At 33.9% G+C, this 23477-nt stretch overlaps 3 protein-coding genes across 4 annotated transcripts; 2 read left to right on the forward strand and 1 right to left on the reverse strand.

Annotated features, from left to right (window-relative positions):
- Positions 1–8126: 8126 nt before the first annotated feature.
- Positions 8127–9735, forward strand: LOC136233637 (coniferyl alcohol acyltransferase). The gene has a single exon (XM_066023359.1). It carries the CDS (start codon positions 8127–8129, stop codon positions 9474–9476), a length of 1350 nt encoding a protein of 449 aa, XP_065879431.1. The 3' UTR covers positions 9477–9735.
- A 236-nt stretch (positions 9736–9971) lies between these two features.
- Positions 9972–16359, reverse strand: LOC136232473 (pentatricopeptide repeat-containing protein At4g19440, chloroplastic). Of its 2 annotated transcripts, none has more exons than XM_066021654.1 (5): positions 13562–16359; positions 13384–13453; positions 12411–12567; positions 10409–10637; positions 9972–10328 (listed from the first exon to the last, which is right to left on the reverse strand). In XM_066021654.1, the coding sequence occupies exon 1, from the start codon at positions 16141–16143 to the stop codon at positions 13648–13650; it is 2496 nt and encodes an 831-aa protein (XP_065877726.1). In that variant the 5' UTR covers positions 16144–16359; the 3' UTR covers positions 9972–10328; positions 10409–10637; positions 12411–12567; positions 13384–13453; positions 13562–13647. The 2 variants fall into 2 exon arrangements, with proteins under 2 accessions (XP_065877726.1, XP_065877725.1); XM_066021653.1 differs by having other exon boundaries at positions 13384–13464.
- Positions 16360–20280: 3921 nt separating this feature from the next.
- On the forward strand, positions 20281–22096 carry LOC136231854 (large ribosomal subunit protein eL42). The gene is made up of 4 exons (XM_066020826.1): positions 20281–20435; positions 21150–21329; positions 21470–21544; positions 21864–22096. The coding sequence occupies exons 1-4, from the start codon at positions 20433–20435 to the stop codon at positions 21921–21923; spliced, it is 318 nt and encodes a 105-aa protein (XP_065876898.1). The 5' UTR covers positions 20281–20432; the 3' UTR covers positions 21924–22096.
- The last annotated feature ends 1381 nt before the right edge of the window (positions 22097–23477 follow it).

Consider the following 23477-nt stretch of genomic DNA (forward strand, 5'->3'; position numbering starts at 1 on the left):
CTTCGACCTTAAGCCTTCGTTTCGCCTAAACTCTTACAAAACCCGACTTTTTTAGCCATTTCCGTCCTTTGAAACATTTTTTTTAGCCATTTGAAACACCATATCTTTACATTTTTTTGCTTAATCAATTCTATTTGAATTTTAATCTTCTTGCTTGATACATATTTTGTCATTGTTTCCCTTTATTTGTAATTTTTATTCCTCCATGAGATTCACGTTGTAGATATAAGTATCCATCACGATATGATAAATCATGAATGCCTGCGGAGAATTCAAAAGGGTGAAGTCAAAATGGCATTAAGTAAGATGAAGTTGAAGAAAGCAGTAGGACCTGATGGCATCCCTATTGAGATTTGGAGATGTTTGGGAGAAAGAGGAATCGAATGGTTGACGACGTTCTTCAACAAAATTTGGAGAAACAATAAGATGCCATCAGAATGGAGGAAAAGTACCTTAATCCCTTTGTATAAGAACAAAGGCGATGTCCAAGATTGTGCCAACTATCGGGGAATCAAATTAATGAGTCACACTATGAAACTTTGGGAGCGAGTGATTGAACAAAGGCTAAGGAGGACGGTGAAGATCTCGGAAAACCAGTTTGGCTTTATGCCGGGAAGATCAACTATGGAAGCCATCCATCTAATGAGACAATTAATGGAGCACTATCGAAATAAGAAGAAAGACTTGCATATGGTTTTCATTGACTTGGAGAAAGCATATGATAAGGTACCAAGGGAAGTACTTTGGTGGGCCTTGATAAGGAAAGGCATTTCGCGGAAATATATTGACATCATAAAGGACATGTATGAGGGAGTATGCACGAGTGTACGTACTAGTGTTGGGAAAACTGAAGAGTTTCCTATTACGATTGGAGTGCATCAAGGTTCCGCACTAAGCCCATTTCTTTTTGCCATCGTTATGGATGAACTAACAAGTTCACTTCAAGATGGTATACCATGGTGCATGCTGTTTGCAGATGATATTGTGTTGGTTGATGAGACGAAAGAAGGAGTGGAGATGAAGTTGGAACTATGGAGGCAAACTCTAGAATCTAGAGGCTTTAAGTTGAGTCGAAGTAAGACAGAATATTTGGAGTGTAAGTTTAGCGGCCGTAGGAGTAGGGAGGCAGGGACAATCACCCTAGATGGGAGAGTTGTTCAGGCCTCGGATTGCTTCCGGTATTTAGGATCTATTATCCAAACGGATGGAGAAGTAGATGGAGATGTTGCCCATAGGATTAAAGCTGGTTGGTCGAAGTGGAAGAGTGCTACGGGTTTCCTTTGTGATCCCGGCATGCCTAATAGATTGAAGGGAAAATTCTACCGGACGGCAATTAGACCAGCATTGTTATATGGTACAGAGTCTTGGGCAGTGAAACACTGCCACATCCATAAGATGTCGGTGGCGGAGATGCGTATGTTGAGATGGATGTGTGGTCACACGAGAAAGGACCGGGTGCGTAATGAAATAATTAGGACAAAAGTAGGGGTCACATCTATTGAGAATAAAATGAGAGAAAACCGACTAAGGTGGTTTGGCCATGTGAGACGTAGAGCGCTTGATGCGCCGGTTAGGAGAACCGAAGAGTGGCAAAGGGATGTAGTGGTGAGGGGTAGGGAAGACCTAAGCAAACTTGGAGGAGGGTGATCGAGAGTGATATGAGTTTATTGGGAATTGAGGAAAATATGGTAGTGGATAGGACGGAGTGGAGGGAGCGAATCTGTGTCGCTGACACGACTTGATTTTCACGGTTTTATATGATGGTTCATGTTAGCCGACCCCGAATCATTTCGGGACTAAGGCTTTGTTGTTGTTGTTGTTGTTGTTGCATGAGATTCACGTTGTAATTTCCTGTTTTTTCTTCCCGAATTGTAATCCAAATATAATTACCAAAAATCAATAAAAAATTAAAAAATCTTTTTTGTTGATTTTTTTTATGTTTTTGGTAGCCATTTGTGCTAGTTAAGCTTTTTTTTATAAGTGGAGCTAGGAACCCAAGAGGGATTTTTTCGGCCCTTGAGTATTCGTCAATCGTTTCGTTTCTAGAAGTCAACTTTTAGGCACAATTATTTTCTTAGAAATACCAAAAATCATTTGGGAATTAATTTTCCGATACGCCCGCACCACATCCACACACGTCAAGGTTGAAATTATGATATTTTGAAAATATCAGTAACAGTGTGGTTGTGGGTTGTCTCCCTATACGAGTGTTATTATATTTTTCTTCATGGAAAAGGAGAACAGTTTTGTCTATGATTACATAGATCTGGCTCATTAAGGATCATAAATCATTCTTGAAGAAAAAGATTATGGAATCAATTCTATGTGGAGTTTGTTTTCCGTCGTTGTGCAAAAATTAGTTTGAAGCACTGTTTATCATTGTTCTATCACGATTTATGACATTGAAGATACATATTCAAACTTTTTAATTACTTGTATTAAAATTTACTATTTTTTTTTTCTGAAATAGTTACATTTTTCCTAAGGAAAAAAAAAACACCATCGAAATAACTGTTAAAGGTGTCTTTTCTCATATCAGTACAATAATTTAGGTAAGATCCCAAAAATACATTTTTGTTGAAGAAATTAAAATGGGTGGAATCTCATAATTGATAATGTTTTTTCTTTTTCATGTATATGAGTCGTACAATAATTATGATCCATTATTCATCATCATGTGTGTTTACAACATGAAACAAAAATTATGTAATAATTTGTTATATTAGAATGGTTGAAACCATAGATTTTTTTTCAAGTTACTGCTGTAAAAATTGTCTTCTAAAGATATAATTTTTCAAATTCTGCTCCAAATGGTTAGTGACGGAGTGTGTGTAAGAACCGTGAAAACTAATCTACTTCTACAAAAATTTACAGTTAATAATGACAGTGTTAAATAAAAATGCCATCTAAACCGTTTAGTCGCTCGAAATCAAAAATATGTTCCAATTTTTCTTTATCTTGCCCTCTAGTGCTTTTTTCTCCCCGAGTGGTTTTTGGCCACCTAGGTAAGCACGTATTCTTTTGTTTTTACCTTTGAGGCACTTTAGAGATTTTGACTAGTTAAACTTCTAACCTCTAATAGTGGTATTGGGTGAAAAGAGGTTTGAAAGAACTAATTGGATCCAAAAAACTTCTTTTAAGAGCTTTTTCAGCTAGCTTATCATCTTCTTATTTGTCATTTACTCAAACAGCTATTAGCAATCAGCTAAGTTTTACCAAATAAGTTTACATAATTAGCTAGTCAAATCAGCTAACCAAAAAGGTAATCTGCTAATAATTAATGTAATCGGCTATCAGCTAACAGCTATTTGTCAAACAGGGTCATAATGTTTCTGGACTAGACATACTCCAATAGATCGGAGTTTAGTATTCTTTAAAGCTACTTGGTCTGTAATTGACAAGATCAGACTTGATTGTTGTAACAGATTGATTTTTGACGAAGTCGATGGAGATCTTTCAGACAAAACTATGAGATCGTGTGATTCCCTATGATGATTCTATGTGAGTTCTAATCCTGAATAATGGCTCGCACATTATAAATATCACGTGTTATATTCATCTAATCAATATAATTAAAAAGTTGTTATCATTATTAAAATTTAAACTGAATTATTTTTACTAACCTCCATTTAGTAATATTGCCAAATCTACTAAGGTCCATTATTTTATTGGATATCTACATACTTATATATAAGTGGCCGAGTGTTGAATAATTAATTAGTGCGAGGAGCATTAATTACCATTGAAAAAGAAGAAAATGTACATGTTGTTTCAATACGTACAGATGTACAAATATTAGCCGTTAAATCGTCTATTCAGTCCAATTTCCACAATTTCCACAATTTTTATTTTATGCACATATAATTTAAAGAGTAAAGTGAAAAAAAAAAAAATCTCCAGAATTGACCGATTTATAAATATAATTTCATAGTTTGAAAACTTACAAATAAGATTTATCTTTGTGCAGTTTGCATCTAAATAATTTTAGAGTCAATTTTTTGGTAAAAAACATACGTTGTTTACTTAATTTAAAAATCAGGTTTTATACACGGAGTGATTTATCAAATTAGATTTTTTAATTTTTTCAAATCACTCACTTTTAGATTAAATAGTTACACTATCAAAAAAAAAAATAAATAGTTACCATTTTTGACGGAATGTCTTAGATTGCAAACCCTTAACTTTTATTTGTAAGTTTTTAAAACATGACAATGTGTTTGTATAAAGATCATACCACATGTTTTTCTTACTATTATTTTACTCTAACAATAATATAGTTGCTAACTGTTTTCTACTCTATAAATTATTTCAAAGATTTTATCTTTATTTGGTTCTATTGATCAAGGCTATTAGGCTCGAATCGGAAATCGACATGTTGTTCTTATTATTATTTTATTCTAATAATAATATAGTTGCCAACCGTTTCCTACTCTATAAATTATTTCAAAGATTTTATCTTTATTTAGTTCTATTGGTGAAGGTTATCAGGTTCGAACCGGAAATCGATGTGTTTTTCTTATTATTATTTTACCCTAACAATAATATAGTTGCTAACTATTTCCTACTCTATAAATTATTTCGAAAATTTTATCTTTATTTGGTTCTATTGATCAAGGTTACCAGGCTCGAACCGAAAATCGACCAAGCAACCGTTCCGAACCCCTCCGGCTATTTGAACACTCAAATAAAGAGTTGAACCGGGTCTCGATGGTCCGGTCGGAAACCGGTGTAACCTTGAGCTAAAAAAAATCGGGCGGGAAACAAATTTTTGAACATTTAGGAAAAAATACACATTATAACTAGCAAGTTGTGTAATGGACTTTATTTCAATGTGGCGTTCGCTTTGTCCACATAGTACGGGTGTGCCCCTAACCCGATGATGCTTCGATTGCACTTTTGTGGGTGAAAGAGTTTTTCCCTATTAATTGGTTGAAGGCTTGTAAATGGTATTTACTTATAAACTAATTAAAAATTTCATTCTTTTTCTATGTGAGATGAGAATGCTTGATTTTCTTTTATTTTCTTCCAAACTATTTCAAGTGATTCACTTTGAACATCAATTTCTCATCCATCACTTATCTGTTTTGAGTTTTTAATATATCGTTAAAAAGATCTCATGACGTAGAATACGTTGACATATTTCAAGTTATTCTAAACTACATTTACCCATTATATATTTAAGCCTCAAGCTGACAAAAAAAATAACAAATCAAAAGTTGTTTTTTTTTTTTTTTGGTAGGAAAAGGAAAGGAAAAACAAACAAACAAAAAACCTAACCCGGGATCAGTCTAGGAAGGCTGACCCCAACCCTATCCTCTAGGAGAGTGGACAACAGAAAAGAAGGAGGAACAGAAATGGTAGAAACACCTAACATCCCCCCATGCCCAGCAGCTGCCAAGCGATCCGCCACGCGGTTTTGTTCCCTATAAATATGGGAGAAACTAAGAGCCTCAAAGGCAGGACGAAACCTCAAAATAGCTTTGATAAGATTCTGGCTCTTAAGACAAACAGCCTGGCTATCAGAAATCCTGTTGATTGCCTCCAAATTATCAGACTCCACCGATAGCCTTTTAACACCCATGCGTATGGCAAGTTTTATACCCGACAGAATACCTCAGAGCTCCGCAGAAAATGAAGAGCCCATCCCCAAGTTATGGGTAAACCCAGCCAGCCAAGCGCCACCAGCATCCCGAAGAACTCCTCCAGCAGCAATTCTGCCATTGCTAAGGCAGGAGCCATCCGTATTCAACTTCACAACCCCTTCTCTAGGCTTACTCCAACCAACTAAATTGACCACTTTATCCGGGGAAGGTCTAACAATGGGCTCTCCTTCAAAGCTTTTTGTAATAACAGAGAGCTTTTTCGAGAAGTAATCAAGTAAGTCAGGAATAATGACAGTCTTCTCAGCAAATAATTCTTCATTCCTCCATTTCCAAATTTGGTGACAGATAATAGCGAAGAAAATGTCACCGTGCTCCATATTGGCCAACAACTTCCCATTGGCTCCTTCAGAGAACCAGTCAACTTCAGAATGAGCCATGAAAGAAGGAAGGGTGTGGTGAATCAAAAGTTGTTTATAATTTGCTTTGGATATATAATTTATAAAAATAATTTTAAATTAATTTTAAATATTTAATATAAGTATATTATTTGTTTATTTATTACGTCATCTGATATGATCAATCCGAACCATTCGATTCGACCAAGTGATCCATGATCCAACTATTAATCCGGTTTAATGTACGGTCCGATTCTGATAACATTGTTATTGATGCAATAAAAAAAATTATAAAAACTAACTGTAAGCCTTTTAAAATAAAATTATTTACATGAAATTTATAAATATAATAATATTTAATGTTTATTCAATATTGATAATTTTATTGCTATAATATTAAAAGTATAAATTTTCATTTTACAAATATCAAATTTAAGTGGTTTCAGCGGTGATAGAAATTGTTAACGGCTAAACTTGACATAATTCACCATGTTTATTGACAAAGTTATAGATAAATTTTGAAGTTATATTGGAACCGACCTAAAGCTTGACACCAACCGAAAAATAGGGAATCCTTCTAGTGAGATCCACACACTGAACTCTATCATTAGTAAATTTATAAATTAAGTTGATTATTTTGTGGGTTAAGGTGCGAAAATACCCCTAACGTTTTGGGTCAGGAGCAATTTTACCCCTAACGTCTAAAATGGTGCAATTTTACCCCAACGTTGGAAGTCAAGATCAATTTTACCTCTAACGTTAGTAAATTGGATCAATTTCAAACACTATTATAAAACAAATATATTTTTGTTCATTATTTTACACCAATTTCATAATAATTCGTTCTAAAAAAGGGATTTCATGTTTTTTATAATTTAATAATAGAATTTGAGATTAATATTTATAAATTCGGTGGATTTTTTGAATTTTTTTTGTCTAATCCGTACAAAAAGACAATATATATTTTTTTTTTCACATCCCAGCGAATGTTTGTGATTCGTTACTGATAAAATGACACACGTATGAAGTGTAGATAACAAGATTCATGACCGAGAAGATAGTTTGATGAATTATTCCTCAAATTGACCCAATTTATTGACCTTAGGGGTAAAATTGCTCCTGGACCAAAACGTTGGGGGTATTTTTGCACCTTAACCCTTATTTTTTATTACGCCATTAATCCTTTATAAATTTACATCGAAGCCATTAATAATTTTATAAACCTACAGAATAATTAGAAATCTTACTTCAATCTTTGAAATAAGAAGTAAATAATGAAAGACTGGTGTATAAAAATACGAAAATGTTAAAACAATTTGAGTGGAACATGGTTTATGTAGAAGGGGAATTGTTAGTCAATGATTATAATTTTTTTTTTTTTGGGTAGAAAGTCAATGATTATAATTTAATTTATAGCCACCTCATCATGTAATGTAATGATGTTGCCTGCCAAACTTGGCTAAGTTTCAGAATGAATATACCAAAATTTGTAGTGAGTGCTGCAACCATGACATGACTATACCATCACCTCCTTTGTACCAATATAGGAATCTCAACTTTCATACATTAATTATTTTATGACATAAAAGAGCTCAAATTTGACCTCATCGAACAAAAAAAAAATTTGAAAAAATGATTCAGCTAAAAAAAGATTCAATGTATTACTACAACATATATAAAAAAAATAAAATAGAAACCTGTTAAAATGTTAATTTTTTTTGGTAACAACCTGTTAAAATATTAATAAATAAAGATAATCACAACTTCTTTTTTTTTTACTAATATAGTTATAAAAAATTAATAAAAAATTTACCAATAAATTTATTTGGGCAGTCAAATATAATTGGCAAACCAAATTATTCAAATTTCCTATTAGATAGAGAAATTTGCACTTCTAATAAGAGAAATTTGCACTTCTCCAAAAACATTAGATCGTATTTTAAGCTTGACCTTATTTTTTATGTGTTCACTGCATATACTGTAGATATCAATATGACATTTTTAATTACACAAATATAAGAAATGCTGCACAGTAATCCCATTCATAAAGTGTATATATATACGCATGGCAGTGAGAGGGTGATAAACTGAACCAAAACACAGCCTTTTCTCCATAAAAAAGAGATAGATGGAGGCACAAGTTCCAAACCAAAGAAACTTTGAAGTAAACCTAACCAAAAAGAGAGTTGTGAAAGCTTCAAATCACTTGCCAAACTCCCAAGTAATAGCTCTATCAAATCTTGACCTCCTTTCCGGCCGATTTCCGGTGACATATGTTTATTTCTATGATAATCCTCAATCTGCTAGCTTTTCCTCCATCATGGAATCTCTAGCTAACTCCCTTGCTGAAAATCTAAGTTATTATTATCCCTTTGCTGGGCGTATTGTTCAAAATCCAGTGAGTAATGAGCCTGAGATCATATGTGACAACAATGGAGCTCTTGTTGTTGAAGGCAATGCTAACATTTGTTTGAAGAATTTAGATTTTTACAACCTTGACAAATCTCTACAAGGAAAGCTTGCATCCATAACCTCTGATTTTCCTACACAAATCCAAGTCATACAATACACTTGTGGAAGCATTTCTATCACATTTTCCTTTGATCATGCACTTGGAGATGCAAGTGCCTTCAGTAAGTTCCTCCTATCATGGTCTAATACTGCTCTAAATAAGCAATCATCTTTCATACCAGACCACCGGAGAAATCTTCATCCTCGTTGTCCTCCCCGTTATCACCCATCACTGGATAGAACTTTTGTCAAGTGCAGCATGGAAGATATAATGAACATGCCACCGAATGACATCTTGCTCAAGCGCCTTTATCATATCGACATATCAAACATCAATCATCTGCAACATATCGCTTGCTCAAATGGCAACAAGAGAACGAAAATTGAAGCATTCTCAGCCTACATATGGAAGATTATGGTCACGGCTATTGATAAAAAGCATGAAAGGTGCAAAATGGGATGGCTAGTTGACGGGCGTGGAAGAATGCATGGGGCTCAAACTTCATTTTCAAACTATATTGGAAATGTATTGTCAATAGGTGTTGGAGAGGCAACTGTTGCAGAAATCAAACAAGCTTCCATCTCAGATATAGCTACTAATGTTCATGAGACCATATTGAAGGTTGCAAATCAAGAGCATTTCATGGATTTGATTGATTGGATTGAATGCCACAGGCCTGGTTTGATGCTACCATATATCGTCTTAGGCCGTGGAGGTCCGGCTGTAGTCCTCTCATCAGGTCGGAGGTTTCCAGTTGCAGAACTGAACTTCGGATTTGGTAGTCCTGTGCTAGGCACAGTCTCTTCTACCATACAAAGAATAGGAGTGGCTTACTTGAACCAAAGGCCAAGTGCCAGGGGTGATGGCTCATGGACCGTGTCAGCTATCTTGTGGCCGGAATTAGCTGCTGCCTTGGAGTCAGACTCCATTTTTGAACCAATGACAGCTAGTCATCTTCTACTTTAAATCTTCTTTCCTCTCGACTTGTTTCTACTGATCCATTAGTTGTCTGTCAGAAAATGCAACGAAATATGAGAGCAGTTTATGTATATTATGCACTAAACTTCATGCAAACACTATTCAATTAAGAAATCTCTAGCTATGAATAAATTTACAGAAAAGGCTATATCCATCTACCAAATATACTCAAATCCAAATGTTAACATTAATCCAAAATGACACAATAATACAATGCTCATTTGATGCAAGTGCCATCATCACTCAGTACTTGAACCCCTATCATTAATTTGACAGGCGGAAAATCGGTCCAGCTGGCAACTAGCATCTTCCTTACAGCAAGACTCATAATTCTGAATGATGAAAAGTAACGAGAAAAACCCACATCATATAACAGAGATTATAACTTCATGCAGATAGCTGCTTAAAGAAATATTTACCATACTCTTCAACATGTTTAAGTCTTGAGAACCTTGGGCGTCCTGTAAATGAGTGAATCAAATCTTCAAGAGTGTAGTTTATGCCATAAAATTTTCAGAAGATGAACAATTACTTCAATTTTGCTGTTATTGCATGCGCACAACTTACAAGTTACAGCTTCAAAATGGACATTTAACCATAAATTTAATAAAAAACACATCGTATTTTCTAATTGTCATTTCTATCATATGGCTATAGAAACTATTCTAATCATCAATGGATTCTGTTACAGGAATATATCAAATGTCCAACTTCGCAGGAGAGAGCACGGCTTTGACTGATTTCATTCTGTCAGCATTGACTCCTCCATGCTTATCAAATAGATAGTCCGATTCAAGCCTTAATGGTTCGATGATCCTCATTCTAGTGCAGCCACCTTAACTGCCATTTTGAGATACAAAGATAAGCAAAAACAAATAAAAAGATTATGGTTGAAAAAAGACAGATCCTCCATTGCTTACAGAGAACAACTGCATGAGCATGAAGCACAATAAGCAACTATGGGCGCAACTGGTTGATAACCTCTTCGTATTGCACGATATTCAGGGTAGCATGCTAAGAGAACAGTTCTCATTTTTTATGTTCTGAAATAATATCAGCTATTGATGGAAAAAGTGGCAACAACACACAATCTTTGGTTTAAAGGGCAGTCATAGCCCTCCAAAGTTTGCCTAACAGTTCCATTAGCCCCTGCAAAAAAAAAAAAAAAAACAAAGAAATAAAAATTAATATCATTGGAAAGCAGAATATAGAAAGATACGCACAACAAAGAAAAAAAAAGACCAAAGGACCAAATCATGTGCATTTGTAACAAACTAACAACGATGGATCATTTATGCAAATCCACATAATGAAGGGTCGATGACATTCTTATCAAATAAGATTGGATAAAACCTCATTGTCTAAAGAAGAAAAGGTGGGAGAAGGTAAGACTAGAAATCTCCATCTGGAAATAATGGAAAGTAACTTCAAAGTTGAATTCTTAGGAACTAAGAATAGGTAAGGATGTCCCCTATCTCTGTGCAACTTTGAAATCAAGCAAGTTTTAGCCCCTTGGATATTTTTTTAAGAGCATTAATTCTTATTATGCATCCATTAAGCCCCGTTTTACACGTGCCGCTAAGTCACACATGGTTAAAATGTTCTCATAAATGTATTAAAAAGGACATTTAAAGCAACCTAATAGACCCGCTTTAATAAGGGCCAAATTTGGCAAGCAATAGAAGTACATGAGCTAAATTAACAAATTCTGCGGACTACAAGCTCTCACTACAATTTCAATTGTTCAAACCCCCTTTGAAAGCTCAATAAGCATGAAAAACTAATTTCATCAAGGGATTTGTAAACAAATATAAAGCATAGCAGGGTAAATCATACAGCATGGAGCTCAAGAAAGCAAATTCAAAAACATTTATTATTATGGGTCCAGATTTCAAAGCCTTAATTGGGTAAACCTCTATAGCTGTACATAAATCTTTATTTAAGTAAATTAGGCAGGTTAAAAGGCAACATCAAAATTATTTTCAACCAATTCAATTAAGAGGTCAATTCAATTACTATTGTAAAATATTTCAGTTTCCAAAAAGTGGAATTTCCAGAACACCAGCCGAGCAATGAAAATCTATTTTCTAATACATCCTTCACACCTTTCCCATTTCCAACAGATTTTGTGAAACTGGTATCAGTTTCAAGTTTTCATTAGAGTTTTGAAAACCAGTAATTCTTCATATATCTAAAACTCAGAAATTCATATTAAAAAAAAAAGTCAGAAGTTGCTTGTATGCTTGAATTTCATCATTTTGGGACAATTGACAAAGCATCAAAAGAAAACAAAATTGCAAATTCTTCAAGCACAACTGAATTGGATAATGGAGATGTGAACAGCAGAAGAAATCGGAAAACTAGAAGCCACAGATAAACAAATCATAGCTTCTGATAAGGTCTTATATTTAAAGAAAACTCCTATTCAGAATCCTCACAACACTAAATATTGGAACTCAATTAGATTACTACCTGACTATTATTAGGTTTCTTTTCTCCCCATGTAAAAATTGTAATGCTATAAAGAATCTGAGTAATATCCAGGCAATCCTAGACTTTGAAAAGCATTAAAATCAAACCAAAATCATGTGTATTGCATTGGACTGTTATAGTCATCCATTGATTCGATATGCCAAGTTTTTTTATCTTGTGCATAAAACATGGCAAATGGATCATGAAGAAAAGAGAAGTATTTAATCATTCTTTATTCTTAAAATTATGTTGAGGAGTTCTTGTGAGCATATTATACATAAAGGCAGCATTTAGCTATAACATAACAAATGCTGCTAATGAATAGATAATACACACTGCAATTCCAACTGAGCCATCTGAGAGTGTTCGAAGGGAGAATAGACAGTAAAAAAAAAAAAAAAACAGGAAAGAAAAGTGAAGAAAATAGTTCGGGACAAGAGCCAGAAGTACCTTGGAACTTTCAATATTTGAACCATCTACTTCCTTCCACTAACTGATAGATTGTCTCGTCTAATTTCATTCTTTAATACCCTTCCTTTAGTGATTTGGTCCCACATATCGACCACATGACATGGCTCTTCTACTAACCTACCCGTTGAACATGGACCTGTTTCAATATATGAAGACAGAAAGTTAACATATATAGAGGAAAGGTCAGTCTAAACATTACTAGAAACAAATAAAAATTATATAGTCAGCAAGTTTCTTCCTAAATTCACCTAGTTATGAAATGAGTTATATTTTGAATTCAGAATTGCACATTGATTACTATGACTCAAAGGTTCATCCACCTATCTTATATAAACTTTACTTAGTTGACTGTGACTAAAGACATGAAAATGAAATATCAAATATTTAAGCAAGAAAATCAACATATTATGAGCTCCATATCTAAAGAAAAATGTCAACGATTTCTTCAGCAAACACAAGTCAAGCCTTCTGCATGTCATTTCAATTTGTACTCTATGAAAATTTATTTACATCGATTAGTCGTTTCATGATTCCAAAAGTAGCTTCACTTTTTCTGATGATAAATTTATAAAAAGATAAAAGAAAATTAAGAAAAATATCCCAAACCCCTATATCGAAAACTAATAGGGAAATTAGAATAGCTATCATGGCTAAATCAGGATATTATGAGATTTAATATAAAAGAAAATGCGCAACAAAATAAACACAAGATTAAAAGCAAACCCTCCATATTGCCACAAATACACACATTTATGGGATATAAAACTTAAAAGCTAGAAAAAGAATGCAAACAAAAGTAGAAGCAACATAGGAAATGAAAACAGAAGCTTTTCAATCCTCTATGCACAACCGTTCAATAACTCTGTTTCAACATTGCATAGATATTACTAGGCAAAATATAATTAGGTAATAAAAAATTTATTTGGTCACATATATTAGATAAATTGCACACCTCTTAGCTTCAATTATAAAACGTGTATCTACGTGAGAGCATGAGAGAACAGCAGCCCCCCATTCACTGTCTATAATCATCCTTCATGAGAAAAAGAGTTAATTAGGCACAAATAAATTAAGTATATCGAAGTTGCAACATTTAGAGCATGAGCAATAACAAATTTGTGTCTACTCACATATTGTGTGCATACTCAAGCTGTCTGCCATTTCAGTGACAAGAATATGTCATAATTTAAAACCCAACCTCAGGGAAAGCTCCCGATTATTCTTGATCTGTAACTGTCGATGGCCGATGCAAACCATCGACTAATGTAGTATATGTAATTTCATCTCCAGCAAATCCTTTGCTGGACATAAGATCACATACTTGAAAAGCTTCTTCTATCTTCCCTTCCTTGCAGAACGCATTTGCAAAGGCATTATAAGTGACAGCATCAGGGACAATTCCTTTTTGAGCCATCTCATTCAGAAGTTTAGTTGCTTCTTTCATATCCCCCACTTTGCAATACCCATATATCATGATAGTGTAGGTAATTTTATTAGGATGTATGTTGTTTAAAGACATTTCCTGCAAGAGAGTATCAACTTTATGCATCTGTTGTAGGCTACAATAACCACCAATAAGGGCAGTATAACAGACAACATTAGGCAACAAGCCATCCCTTTTCATTTCATCAAAAAGGTGATTTGCATCATCAACTAGGCCAATACTGCATTGTCCATGTATAAGAGAAGAATATGTAGCAAGAGTTTGAGGAATGCCTCTACTTCTCATGTCATCACGTAGTCTAAAGGCTTCCATCATGTTCCCGCTATTACAGTAAGCTCTGATCATTATATTGTAAAGAACGGAATTTAACTCCATTTTCTGAGTAATCATCTCTTGTAACAGTTTTTCTCCGTCTTCGACTTTATTGGCTTTACAGTATCCATCAATCATGACCCCATATGTATAAACATTTGGAATATGACCGTTTCTTTTGACTTCATGCCAAAGCCTACCAGCTTCTTCAACTTTACCCATATTAAAGAGGCCATGTAGCAGCACATTATAAGTATATATATCTGGCTGAATTCCTTTCTTGGTCATCTCTTCCTTAAGTTTAAAACCATCATCAATTTTACCTTCCTTGCAATACCCAAGTATAAGTGTGTTGTATGAGATGTTGTCAAAACCCAAACCCCTTTCTATCATCCACTTGAGGAGTTTAACAGCTTCTTCCATTTTACTGGCTTCACACATTCCATGAATTAGAGCATTTGAGGTCGCAGTACTAAGGACAAAACCTTTATCAAAGAGTCTATTCCAAAGTTCAATTGCCTCTGAAAGCTTACCATCTTTACTCAACCCGCATATCAACAAGGTAAGTAAACCATCACCTGGCCTCAAATTTCTCAAAAGCATCTCCTTAGTAAGCAACAATGCAGAATCGAATCTAGAATTCATGCATAATCTACGAATAACTGAAGTAAAAGTACCCTGGTTTACAATTAAACCCCCAGATAGCATTTCCTCCAAAATCAGTTCAGCATGTTCTACTTGATTACTCTTGCAAAAACCATGTACGAGTGAATTAAAAGTAACGGAATTGGGACTTATACCATTGGATACCATATTATCTCTTAATTCTAGTGCCTTGCTAATACTCCCTATCCTACAATACCCATCAATTAATGTGTTATAAACAACATTATTTGGCATGAAACCTCTATGAGACATTTCCTTAAATATACAGTTAGCTTCATCAAATCTCGCCAACTTAACCAAACCATTAATGAGAACACTATAAGTTACCAGACTCGGGTTCACTCTCTCTTTTACCATCTTTTCCTTGAATTGAAATGCCTCGTTCAATCTTCCATACTTGCACAAACCATGTATTATATTATTATAAGTAACAACATTAGGAGAAACACCCATTTGTTCCATTTTAAGAAACAATCCGATGGCATCCTCCACTCTCCCTCCCAAGCAAAAGGCATTAATTATGGTGCTAAACAAGTAAACATCGGGAGTGATACTACCATGAGATATAATATCGAACACTTGATAGCTCATCTTTAACTCATTAGCTTTCACCAAAGAACTCAACAGAAAGTTGCAAGTTCTCAAAGATGGAAAAAATCCTTTACGTGCCAATAAAATAAATTCATCAACAGCAACCCCAAATCCCAGATGTTTAAACTGTGTGCAGAAAACATGAATCAGCATATCAACTACTTTAACCGCAACTACCGGCTCAAACACTGAAACCAAATCTGAAATAATTGCACCAATCTCAATAGGCCTCCTCTGAAAAGTACTAGCATACGGAATCGGCAATTTTCCATCAATCAACCGAATTAAGAGTAACCTTGCAGGCGACAGAAGATTGGAAGAAACTAACAACCGAATTAGGATGCAATAAGAACGAGGTGTGAAAGAAAACTTACAAGTCTCAGATGCAAAACGGAAGAATCTTAGAGCCGTTTTGGGATTCACATTGGTTCCAATGGCAAGAAAATACCGATCAAAGTCACAAGGGGGTAACTGGGGTAAAAGTTGTTTACATTTAGAAGAATCTAAAGACGAATTAGAAAGAAGAGAAAACACAGAATTCAACAAACTTTGATCTAAAGCTTGTTGAGGGATCGGTGGCTGCAAAAGAGGGTCGGCTTGGTGGCGCTGTTGGAGAGTGAAGGTGACGCATGTCAAGGGACGAGTTATAGGAGGATAAAAAAAGGCGGATTTCATGGCAGTGAGCCTTCTCAACTCCATTGATGAATGGGAAATGATTTTTGTTGCAGTCGGAAGGAAGGAAGAGTATTTAGGTAATGAGGAGGATCACAGCGCATGAAAAGAATCCATGAGAGTAGGAGGAATTGTTGAGACTAGTAGTTGTTAGAGGGAAGAGAGAGAGTTTTGGTTTCGCGGCGCCCAGAGGTCCGTTGTCGTGCGGTGGAGCCAAAGTCTGGGAAATCAGGGTTCAGTCGGGAAAGGGATGAGATATGAATCATAATACCAAACGAGTTTGGGCCCATAATTTCTACTCAACATCTTACATGGGCTGTATTTTCTGATGGACTTCCTACATGAATATCACAATTAAATAGAAAAAATTACAGAGAAATTCATCTTTTAAAAATTATTTTACAGCTATATCAAATCATAATTTTGGATTATATCAATGCTTTTAATACATTTTAAAAATTATAATTTATAAATTAAAAGTTTAGAATATATTTTCTAAGGTTTATAATTTATGAATTGGAGTCTAAATTCTTTAAATTATGATGTAAAATGATAATATATGGAAAATAATGACATATTAAAAATTAAGTTTAGTGATATTACTTAGTTGTAATTTTGTACTTAATTAATGATATTCATGTATTTGACCTTTAAAGATAAAATTAGAGAAATTTATGTATAAATTCACTTTCAAAAAATTATTTACAATTATGTCAAGTACTGATTTTGAATTATATCAAACTAGTAAAATCAGTACTTTTAATATATTTTAAGGATTAAAATTTATAAATTAGGAGTCTATAATATATTTTCTAGCGTTTATGATTTATGAATTAAGGTCTAAATTTTTTATTCATGTATTTGACCCATAAAATTACAACTGAATCAGAATGTCAAATTTAATTTTGAATATGTCACTGTAACAAATAAAGTATACATCCTAATTTAAAGATTCTAAACTTCAATTCATAAATCCTAAATTCTAAACAATATTTTCTATACTTCTAATCTTAAAATAAATTAAAAACAATGAAATTATGACTTGATATAATTATAAATAGTTATTTAAAAATGAATTTATATGTAAATTTTCCTTTTGAGATTCCTCCGACTTGTTTCTAAAAAAGAAAATCATATTAAAAAATTAAATTTTAAATTGTATTTTATATTTAACAAACTCCTACATTTATATTTTTTTATCACGTGATATTTATTTATTTTAAACATATAAAATATTTTTATTTTTACTTTTTTTCAAATTTCTGATAATGATTTTTAATTTTTAATTTTATTATTTTTTTTGGACAATCTCATTTTATTATTTATAGGATTATTTACTAAATTATAATTAAATAAAAAACTAAATTTTTTTTTAAGTCGCCACTGGCAATAATATTTATGTTTCTTACCTTTTTATTGCCGTTTTTTTTTTAATTTGGTTTTTGTGACTTTTATGTTTATGTAACTCCAAACTAGTTTATTGAGGGAAGTTATTTCAATTCCAAATTCAAATAGTTATTATTATATATTTATGTTCTCTCCAAATTCGAATAGTTATTCTTATTGTCTTGTTTTTCATTCTGAATTTCCATGGCAGAATCAACAGAAGCAGAGTTAGTTTGTGACTTTCATGTTTTTGGAACTACAATCCAGATTTTCTAAATCAATGAAGGTGAAGAAGTTGTTTCAATTCCATATTCGATTCATTCCCTGTGTGTATATACGTTCTTCTCAATTTGACTGTGTTGGATTGTATTTCATTCTGAATTTTCATGGTGGAATCAACAGAAACAGAATTAACTCTTGTATTGCTAGTTTGATTTCAAGCTTGATTGCAAGTTTGTCTTTTAAGTAAAATTACAAGCAGAGTTAGCTTGCGATTTTCATGTTCTTCTAACTATAAACCAGTTTTTATGAGTTAGTGAAGGTGAAGAAATTGTTTCAATTCCAAATTCGATTAGTTCATCATGTGTATCTACGATCTTCCAATTTGATTTTGTTGGCTTGTTTTTCATTCTAAATTTCCATTGGAGAACCAGAGTTAGTTGTTGTATTGCTAGCTTGTTTTCAAGCTCGATTTCAAGTAAAATTTCAACATCACTTACGTTACGGTGCACACTATACTATCTGCTATCATGCTAAATGGTGTCACATGCATAATGTCAGTGTCATCCTCATTACGGCCAAAATCCAAAGTGATGAAAGCCCAAATAACATCTATGACGACCTACGACCCACTTTAGTAGTCTATATATATCCAGGACGACCCAAGCCTAATGAAAAGCATTCCAAAGTGGCTAAAAGGATTCAGACCCCCAGACACAAAAGAATCTTCCAAAATACAATGCGATACAGGATTCCTCCCATAATTCAAACTCCTTAATGGATTAGGAATCCTAGCTCCATAAGGATTCCAAAGGGCGTGACAACCTTAAACCTAATTGAACACTATAAATAGACAGGTATAGACATAATGTTTGATATGTTAACTACTATCTCAAACTAGTTTATACCCTTCCATTCGGTCTTAATCATAAAACTGAATTAAGCACCGGAGCGGGTTTGCCGGACTCCGACCTCGTCTGACATACATACTATTTTGTAGGATCACTACAATGTCGGATCATCATCACGGGTTGAACATGTAAGCCAAATCAAATAACGAGTTATTATATATATATATATATATGGAGTATTAAGTGTCCAACCATCCCTTTTTATATAAAGCATTTTTCAATATAATAAACAAATTGAGAGTTGAAAAATTAGATGAATTAAATGTAGGGATGTAAATGGGACGGGGCGATGAATGCCTTTCCTATCCCCGTCCTCTGACTAGTCGGGGATTCCCCATCCTCATTCCCGTCCCCACAAGTTAGATGGTGACAAATTTGTCCCTATCACCGTCTTACGGGGAATCCTCATCCCTGTGGGGATCCCCATCCTTGTTTATAGATGAGAACTTGAATCAGATATAAAAAAAAATATTACAAAGCACTTTACATGATCAAAACATATATTTTGTACCATAAACACTTTAAGTATAAAGCCTATCTTTACGTGTTCACCATGAGTTCAAGATTATAAACTTAAACATAAATTGATAGGAAGCAAGATCAGATGCAAATCATGAGTTCACCATGAGTTCTGAAGTGCTATCCATAAGTTCAAATGTAAGAGAAAAACATTTTATTCTAAATCGCTAACCATTATTTTACATGAAAATCAACAGAAATAGATCCAAATCAACGATGATGACGATGGAAAAATGACACAGATGGACCCCAAATGGATAAGAAACTTACTAATTAGAAACAAAATAACGATGACAATGGAGAAACATGTAGAGATCGGCAGCGAACAAACTTTAAGTTGGAACGATGGTTGTCTTTCTCCTTACTAGATTTTTCTTTTTCGAAAAGATAAAATAGTTTTATGGCAGTATTGTTGCCTTTTAGGTTATTTTTTGGAATAATAATCCATTTAGTCCCTGACTATTTTGTTTATATTATCCCATTTAATTTTTTTTTTGAAAGATAAGTCCATTTAATTTAGTTTAAAAGTTATAAATTATAATATTAAAATATAAATTTAATTATTACGGAATAATTGGGGATCTGCTGGGGATTCCGCATCGAGGATTAATGGGGTAGGATCGGGGATCCTCGCGGGGTGGGAATATCGTTCCCTATCTCCGCTACGGAGAATAAAATTATCCTCATCCTCATCCCATAGTGATTCTTATCGGTGATTCTCCGATGGCGGGTTACTGATGCGAATGAGAAATCCCACCCTATTCACGTCCCTAATTAAATGTATTAGATAGGTTTATACTTTGGTTCATAATAAACTAGCAACTATAAAATTCATAAATCATTATATTTATTTAATCCATTATAATCCAAAAAATCAATTTTGATGGATTGAATGGGTTAAAATAAGGTGGGTTATAAAACCTCACCTAATTTTCAACATTTTTTTTTAGAGAGAATCAATATTAAACTTTTTTTTTTTTTTTGAACTGATCAATATTAAACTTTTAATTATATGATGTATAACATTAAATGTGTTATTGGCTTAACAACGTTTAAACAATAATAATTTAGTTGATTCCATAAAAAAAAAGAAAAATAACAATTTAGTTGATTATCTCATTGAAAACTTCATACGTTCCGGCCCAAGCCCGGAACTGATTCGAACACAACAATGGAGCCCTAATCGGCGCTACTATAAAATCGTAGCATTTGGCCGCTTCCCATCTGAACCGGAAGGCCTCTTGCTGCTATCATTCGTTGAATTCCTCGAGGATAAGCATAATGGTTAGTGTAACTTTACCTTCTACTCTTCTGCATCTCTGTTTTTTTGGTTGCATGCTTGAATTTTAACTATCCAAGTTGCGATTCTTTGTCTATCTTAACCATTTTTGCCTCTTGATATCTCGTTTTCTACCCGCTTATGTTCGAACTGGAGTGAAATTTTATTTTTTATTTTTATTTCTTTCATTTGGGTTCGATCAGATTGCAGTTCTTCGATCGCTATTTATTTCTTTTCCCCGTTTTTAAACAACTTGATGGTAGTATTATTTCCACTTTGCAGTTCAAGCGTATGCATTGATAAAGAAATTCTTATGCTCAAAAGTTAAATATTTTTCTAAGATGTGTTAGATTAGTCTTTGTTAGAAGTGATTATATGATTAGTGGAAAAGTGCAAGAATGAATTCCAATCCATGGTTTGAATGTCAGTATGTTTTATGTATTAATCCCTAATGCTCGTCTTTTGAAAGAAGATAATAAGGCAATTCAAATGATTGCTTGTTTTTGATATACTGGTATGAATAGCCAATGTTCCAGCTCATTTTATTGTTTCCTTGATGATTTTTGAGATGATTTTCTCCTTGCTGTGTGGTTGTGAATTGGAGTATGCTGAATCTAATAATAGGCTGTTCTCTGCTCACTACTACTTGTTGGAAAACAAATGTTAAATGTCTATTTGTTACTTTTAATGATAATAGATTCCTCTGCTTATTTGTGCAGGTGAACGTTCCCAAAACAAAGAAAACATACTGCAAGAGCAAGGAATGCCGGAAGCACACCTTGCATAAGGTCACACAATACAAGAAAGGGAAAGATAGCCTTTCTGCACAGGGGAAAAGACGTTATGATCGCAAGCAGTCAGGATACGGTGGGCAGACAAAGCCTGTTTTTCACAAGAAGGTAAATGCTAATGTTTTTTCTGGATCTTTTTTTTTTTTTAATGATCTTATGATGAAAACATAATCAAAATAATTTATCAATTATAAACCATAGGGGAGGTAGCAAATCTAACTCGTAAGTTTGATGTAATTTTTGTTCAGGCTAAAACCACCAAGAAGATTGTCCTGAGGCTGCAATGTCAAGGCTGCAAGCATGTGTCTCAGCATCCTATTAAGGTTTGCCCTCCATAAAATTTTAGGCAAAAGTTGGAAATAATTTGTCACTTTGTCCTTCCTACTTTAATCACATTTAACCATGGTAAAAAGATTCGTCTCACATAGAGTTCAATTCACTGTTACACCCATTATTGTACAATTGGAGAAAATAATTCGACCTCAGAAATCCTCTGTTAAAGGTCAAGTTAGATCTTATGAAGCCAAATGTACAAAAATAGAAGTAAGGGAGTCAAAAGTGACAAATTATGCCAAGTGGCCTATAATTTTATGTTTAGATTTGTGGATGGATATGTTTGCTGATTAGGTATTGTTCCTGCAGAGGTGCAAGCATTTTGAAATTGGTGGAGACAAGAAGGGCAAGGGAACTTCTCTTTTCTAAACACAAATGTATTCAGGTGTTATTGATTTTGTTGAACTGTTATGCTTGAGGTGGACCAGATGTAGAATTTTTGTTAATGTTATTTTGTTTTTCTTCTTCTCATGTGGTGATTGCTAAGACATCTAATGTTTATCTTATAACATACTTTAATTGCAATTTTTAGGTTTGGCAAATGAGTTTTAATTACTAGTCACCAGATAATTTTGTTTAGCAAATTTCCATGTTTACTTAGCTTTGAACCCGAAGGTGAAATGGTCACAATAATGGATCAAGTGATGATTTCAAGTGCATAGATGAAAGTTACTCATTTTGTAGAGTTACTCGACTAGAAAGTGAGTTTGTTTTATCCAATTTGGATGTTTGGAGTTGCTCAGCATTTTGATTTTACTATTCTTAGTGACAGGACACTGCCTGTTGAACTATTAGCTTGTGTGTTTTGATGACAATTCTTTGTTCGATTCCAGATTTTTGCAGAGATGACAATCGTTGGGAAATTGTCCAATTATAGTATGAAATATTCACTTTAATAATTTATTATTCAATGAGTTTGTACAAACTACACTAGTCAATTTCTTTATTTTTAAAAACACGTAAAGTTTGAGTTTTGATAAAATTAATTAATTTGTATGGATGCTATTCAATTAAGTTTTATGTCTTTTTTTTAGGTGAAAGTATACAAGTAAATTATATGGTTTGACTGATTTCTAAATACAATTCTTGTGATTTCTAAATATATTTTTTTTTGGTAGAACTGGAAAGATACAACAACAACAAAGCTTTAGTCCCGAAATGATTTGGGGTCAGCTAATATGAACCATCATATAAGACTGTGAAATCAAGTCGTGTCAGCAACACAAATTCGCTCCCTCCACTCCGTCTTATCCACTACCATATTTTCCTTAATTCCCAGTAAACTCATATCACTCTCGATCACCCTCCTCCAAGTTTGCTTTGGTCTTCCCTTACTCCTCATCATTACATCCCTTTGCCACTGTTCGGTTCTTCTAATCGGCGCATCAAGCGCTCTACGTCTCACATGGCCAAACCATCTTAGTCGGTTTTCTCTCATTTTATTTTCAATAGATGTGACCTCTACTTTTGTCCTAATTATTTCGTTACTCACTCGATCCTTTCTCGTATGACCACACATCCATCTCAACATACACATCTCTGCCACCGACATCTTATGGATGTGGCAGTGTTTCACTGCCTAATATTCCGTACCATATAACAATGCTGGTCTAATTGCCGTCCGGTAGAATTTCCCCTTCAATCTATTAGGCATGCCGGGGTCACAAAGGAAACCCGTAGCACTCTTCCACTTCGACCAACCAGCTTTAATCCTATGAGCAACATCTCCATCTACTTCTCCATCCGTTTGGATAATAGATCCTAAATACCGGAAGCAATCCGAGGCCTGAACAACTCTCCCATCTAGGGTGATTGTCTCTACCTCCCTACTCCTATGGCCGCTAAACTTACACTCCAAATATTCCGTCTTACTTCGGCTCAACTTAAAGCCTCTAGATTCTAGAGTTTGTCTCCATAGTTCCA

This window comes from Euphorbia lathyris, chromosome 6 (genome assembly GCF_963576675.1).
Source record: "Euphorbia lathyris chromosome 6, ddEupLath1.1, whole genome shotgun sequence".
In the NCBI taxonomy this organism is placed as follows: domain Eukaryota; kingdom Viridiplantae; phylum Streptophyta; class Magnoliopsida; order Malpighiales; family Euphorbiaceae; genus Euphorbia; species Euphorbia lathyris.

Excerpts from the sequence above, each read along its gene's own strand:
- LOC136233637 (XM_066023359.1), top strand. The coding sequence starts at position 8,127 with ATGGAGGCACAAGTTCCAAACCAAAGAAACTTTGAAGTAAACCTAACC.
- LOC136232473 (XM_066021654.1), bottom strand. The coding sequence starts at position 16,143 with ATGGAGTTGAGAAGGCTCACTGCCATGAAATCCGCCTTTTTTTATCCT.
- LOC136231854 (XM_066020826.1), top strand. Across the intron at positions 21,330-21,469 it reads AGCCTGTTTTTCACAAGAAG|GCTAAAACCACCAAGAAGAT; the intron begins GTAAATGCTAAT and ends ATTTTTGTTCAG. Across the intron at positions 21,545-21,863 it reads TGTCTCAGCATCCTATTAAG|AGGTGCAAGCATTTTGAAAT; the intron begins GTTTGCCCTCCA and ends TTGTTCCTGCAG.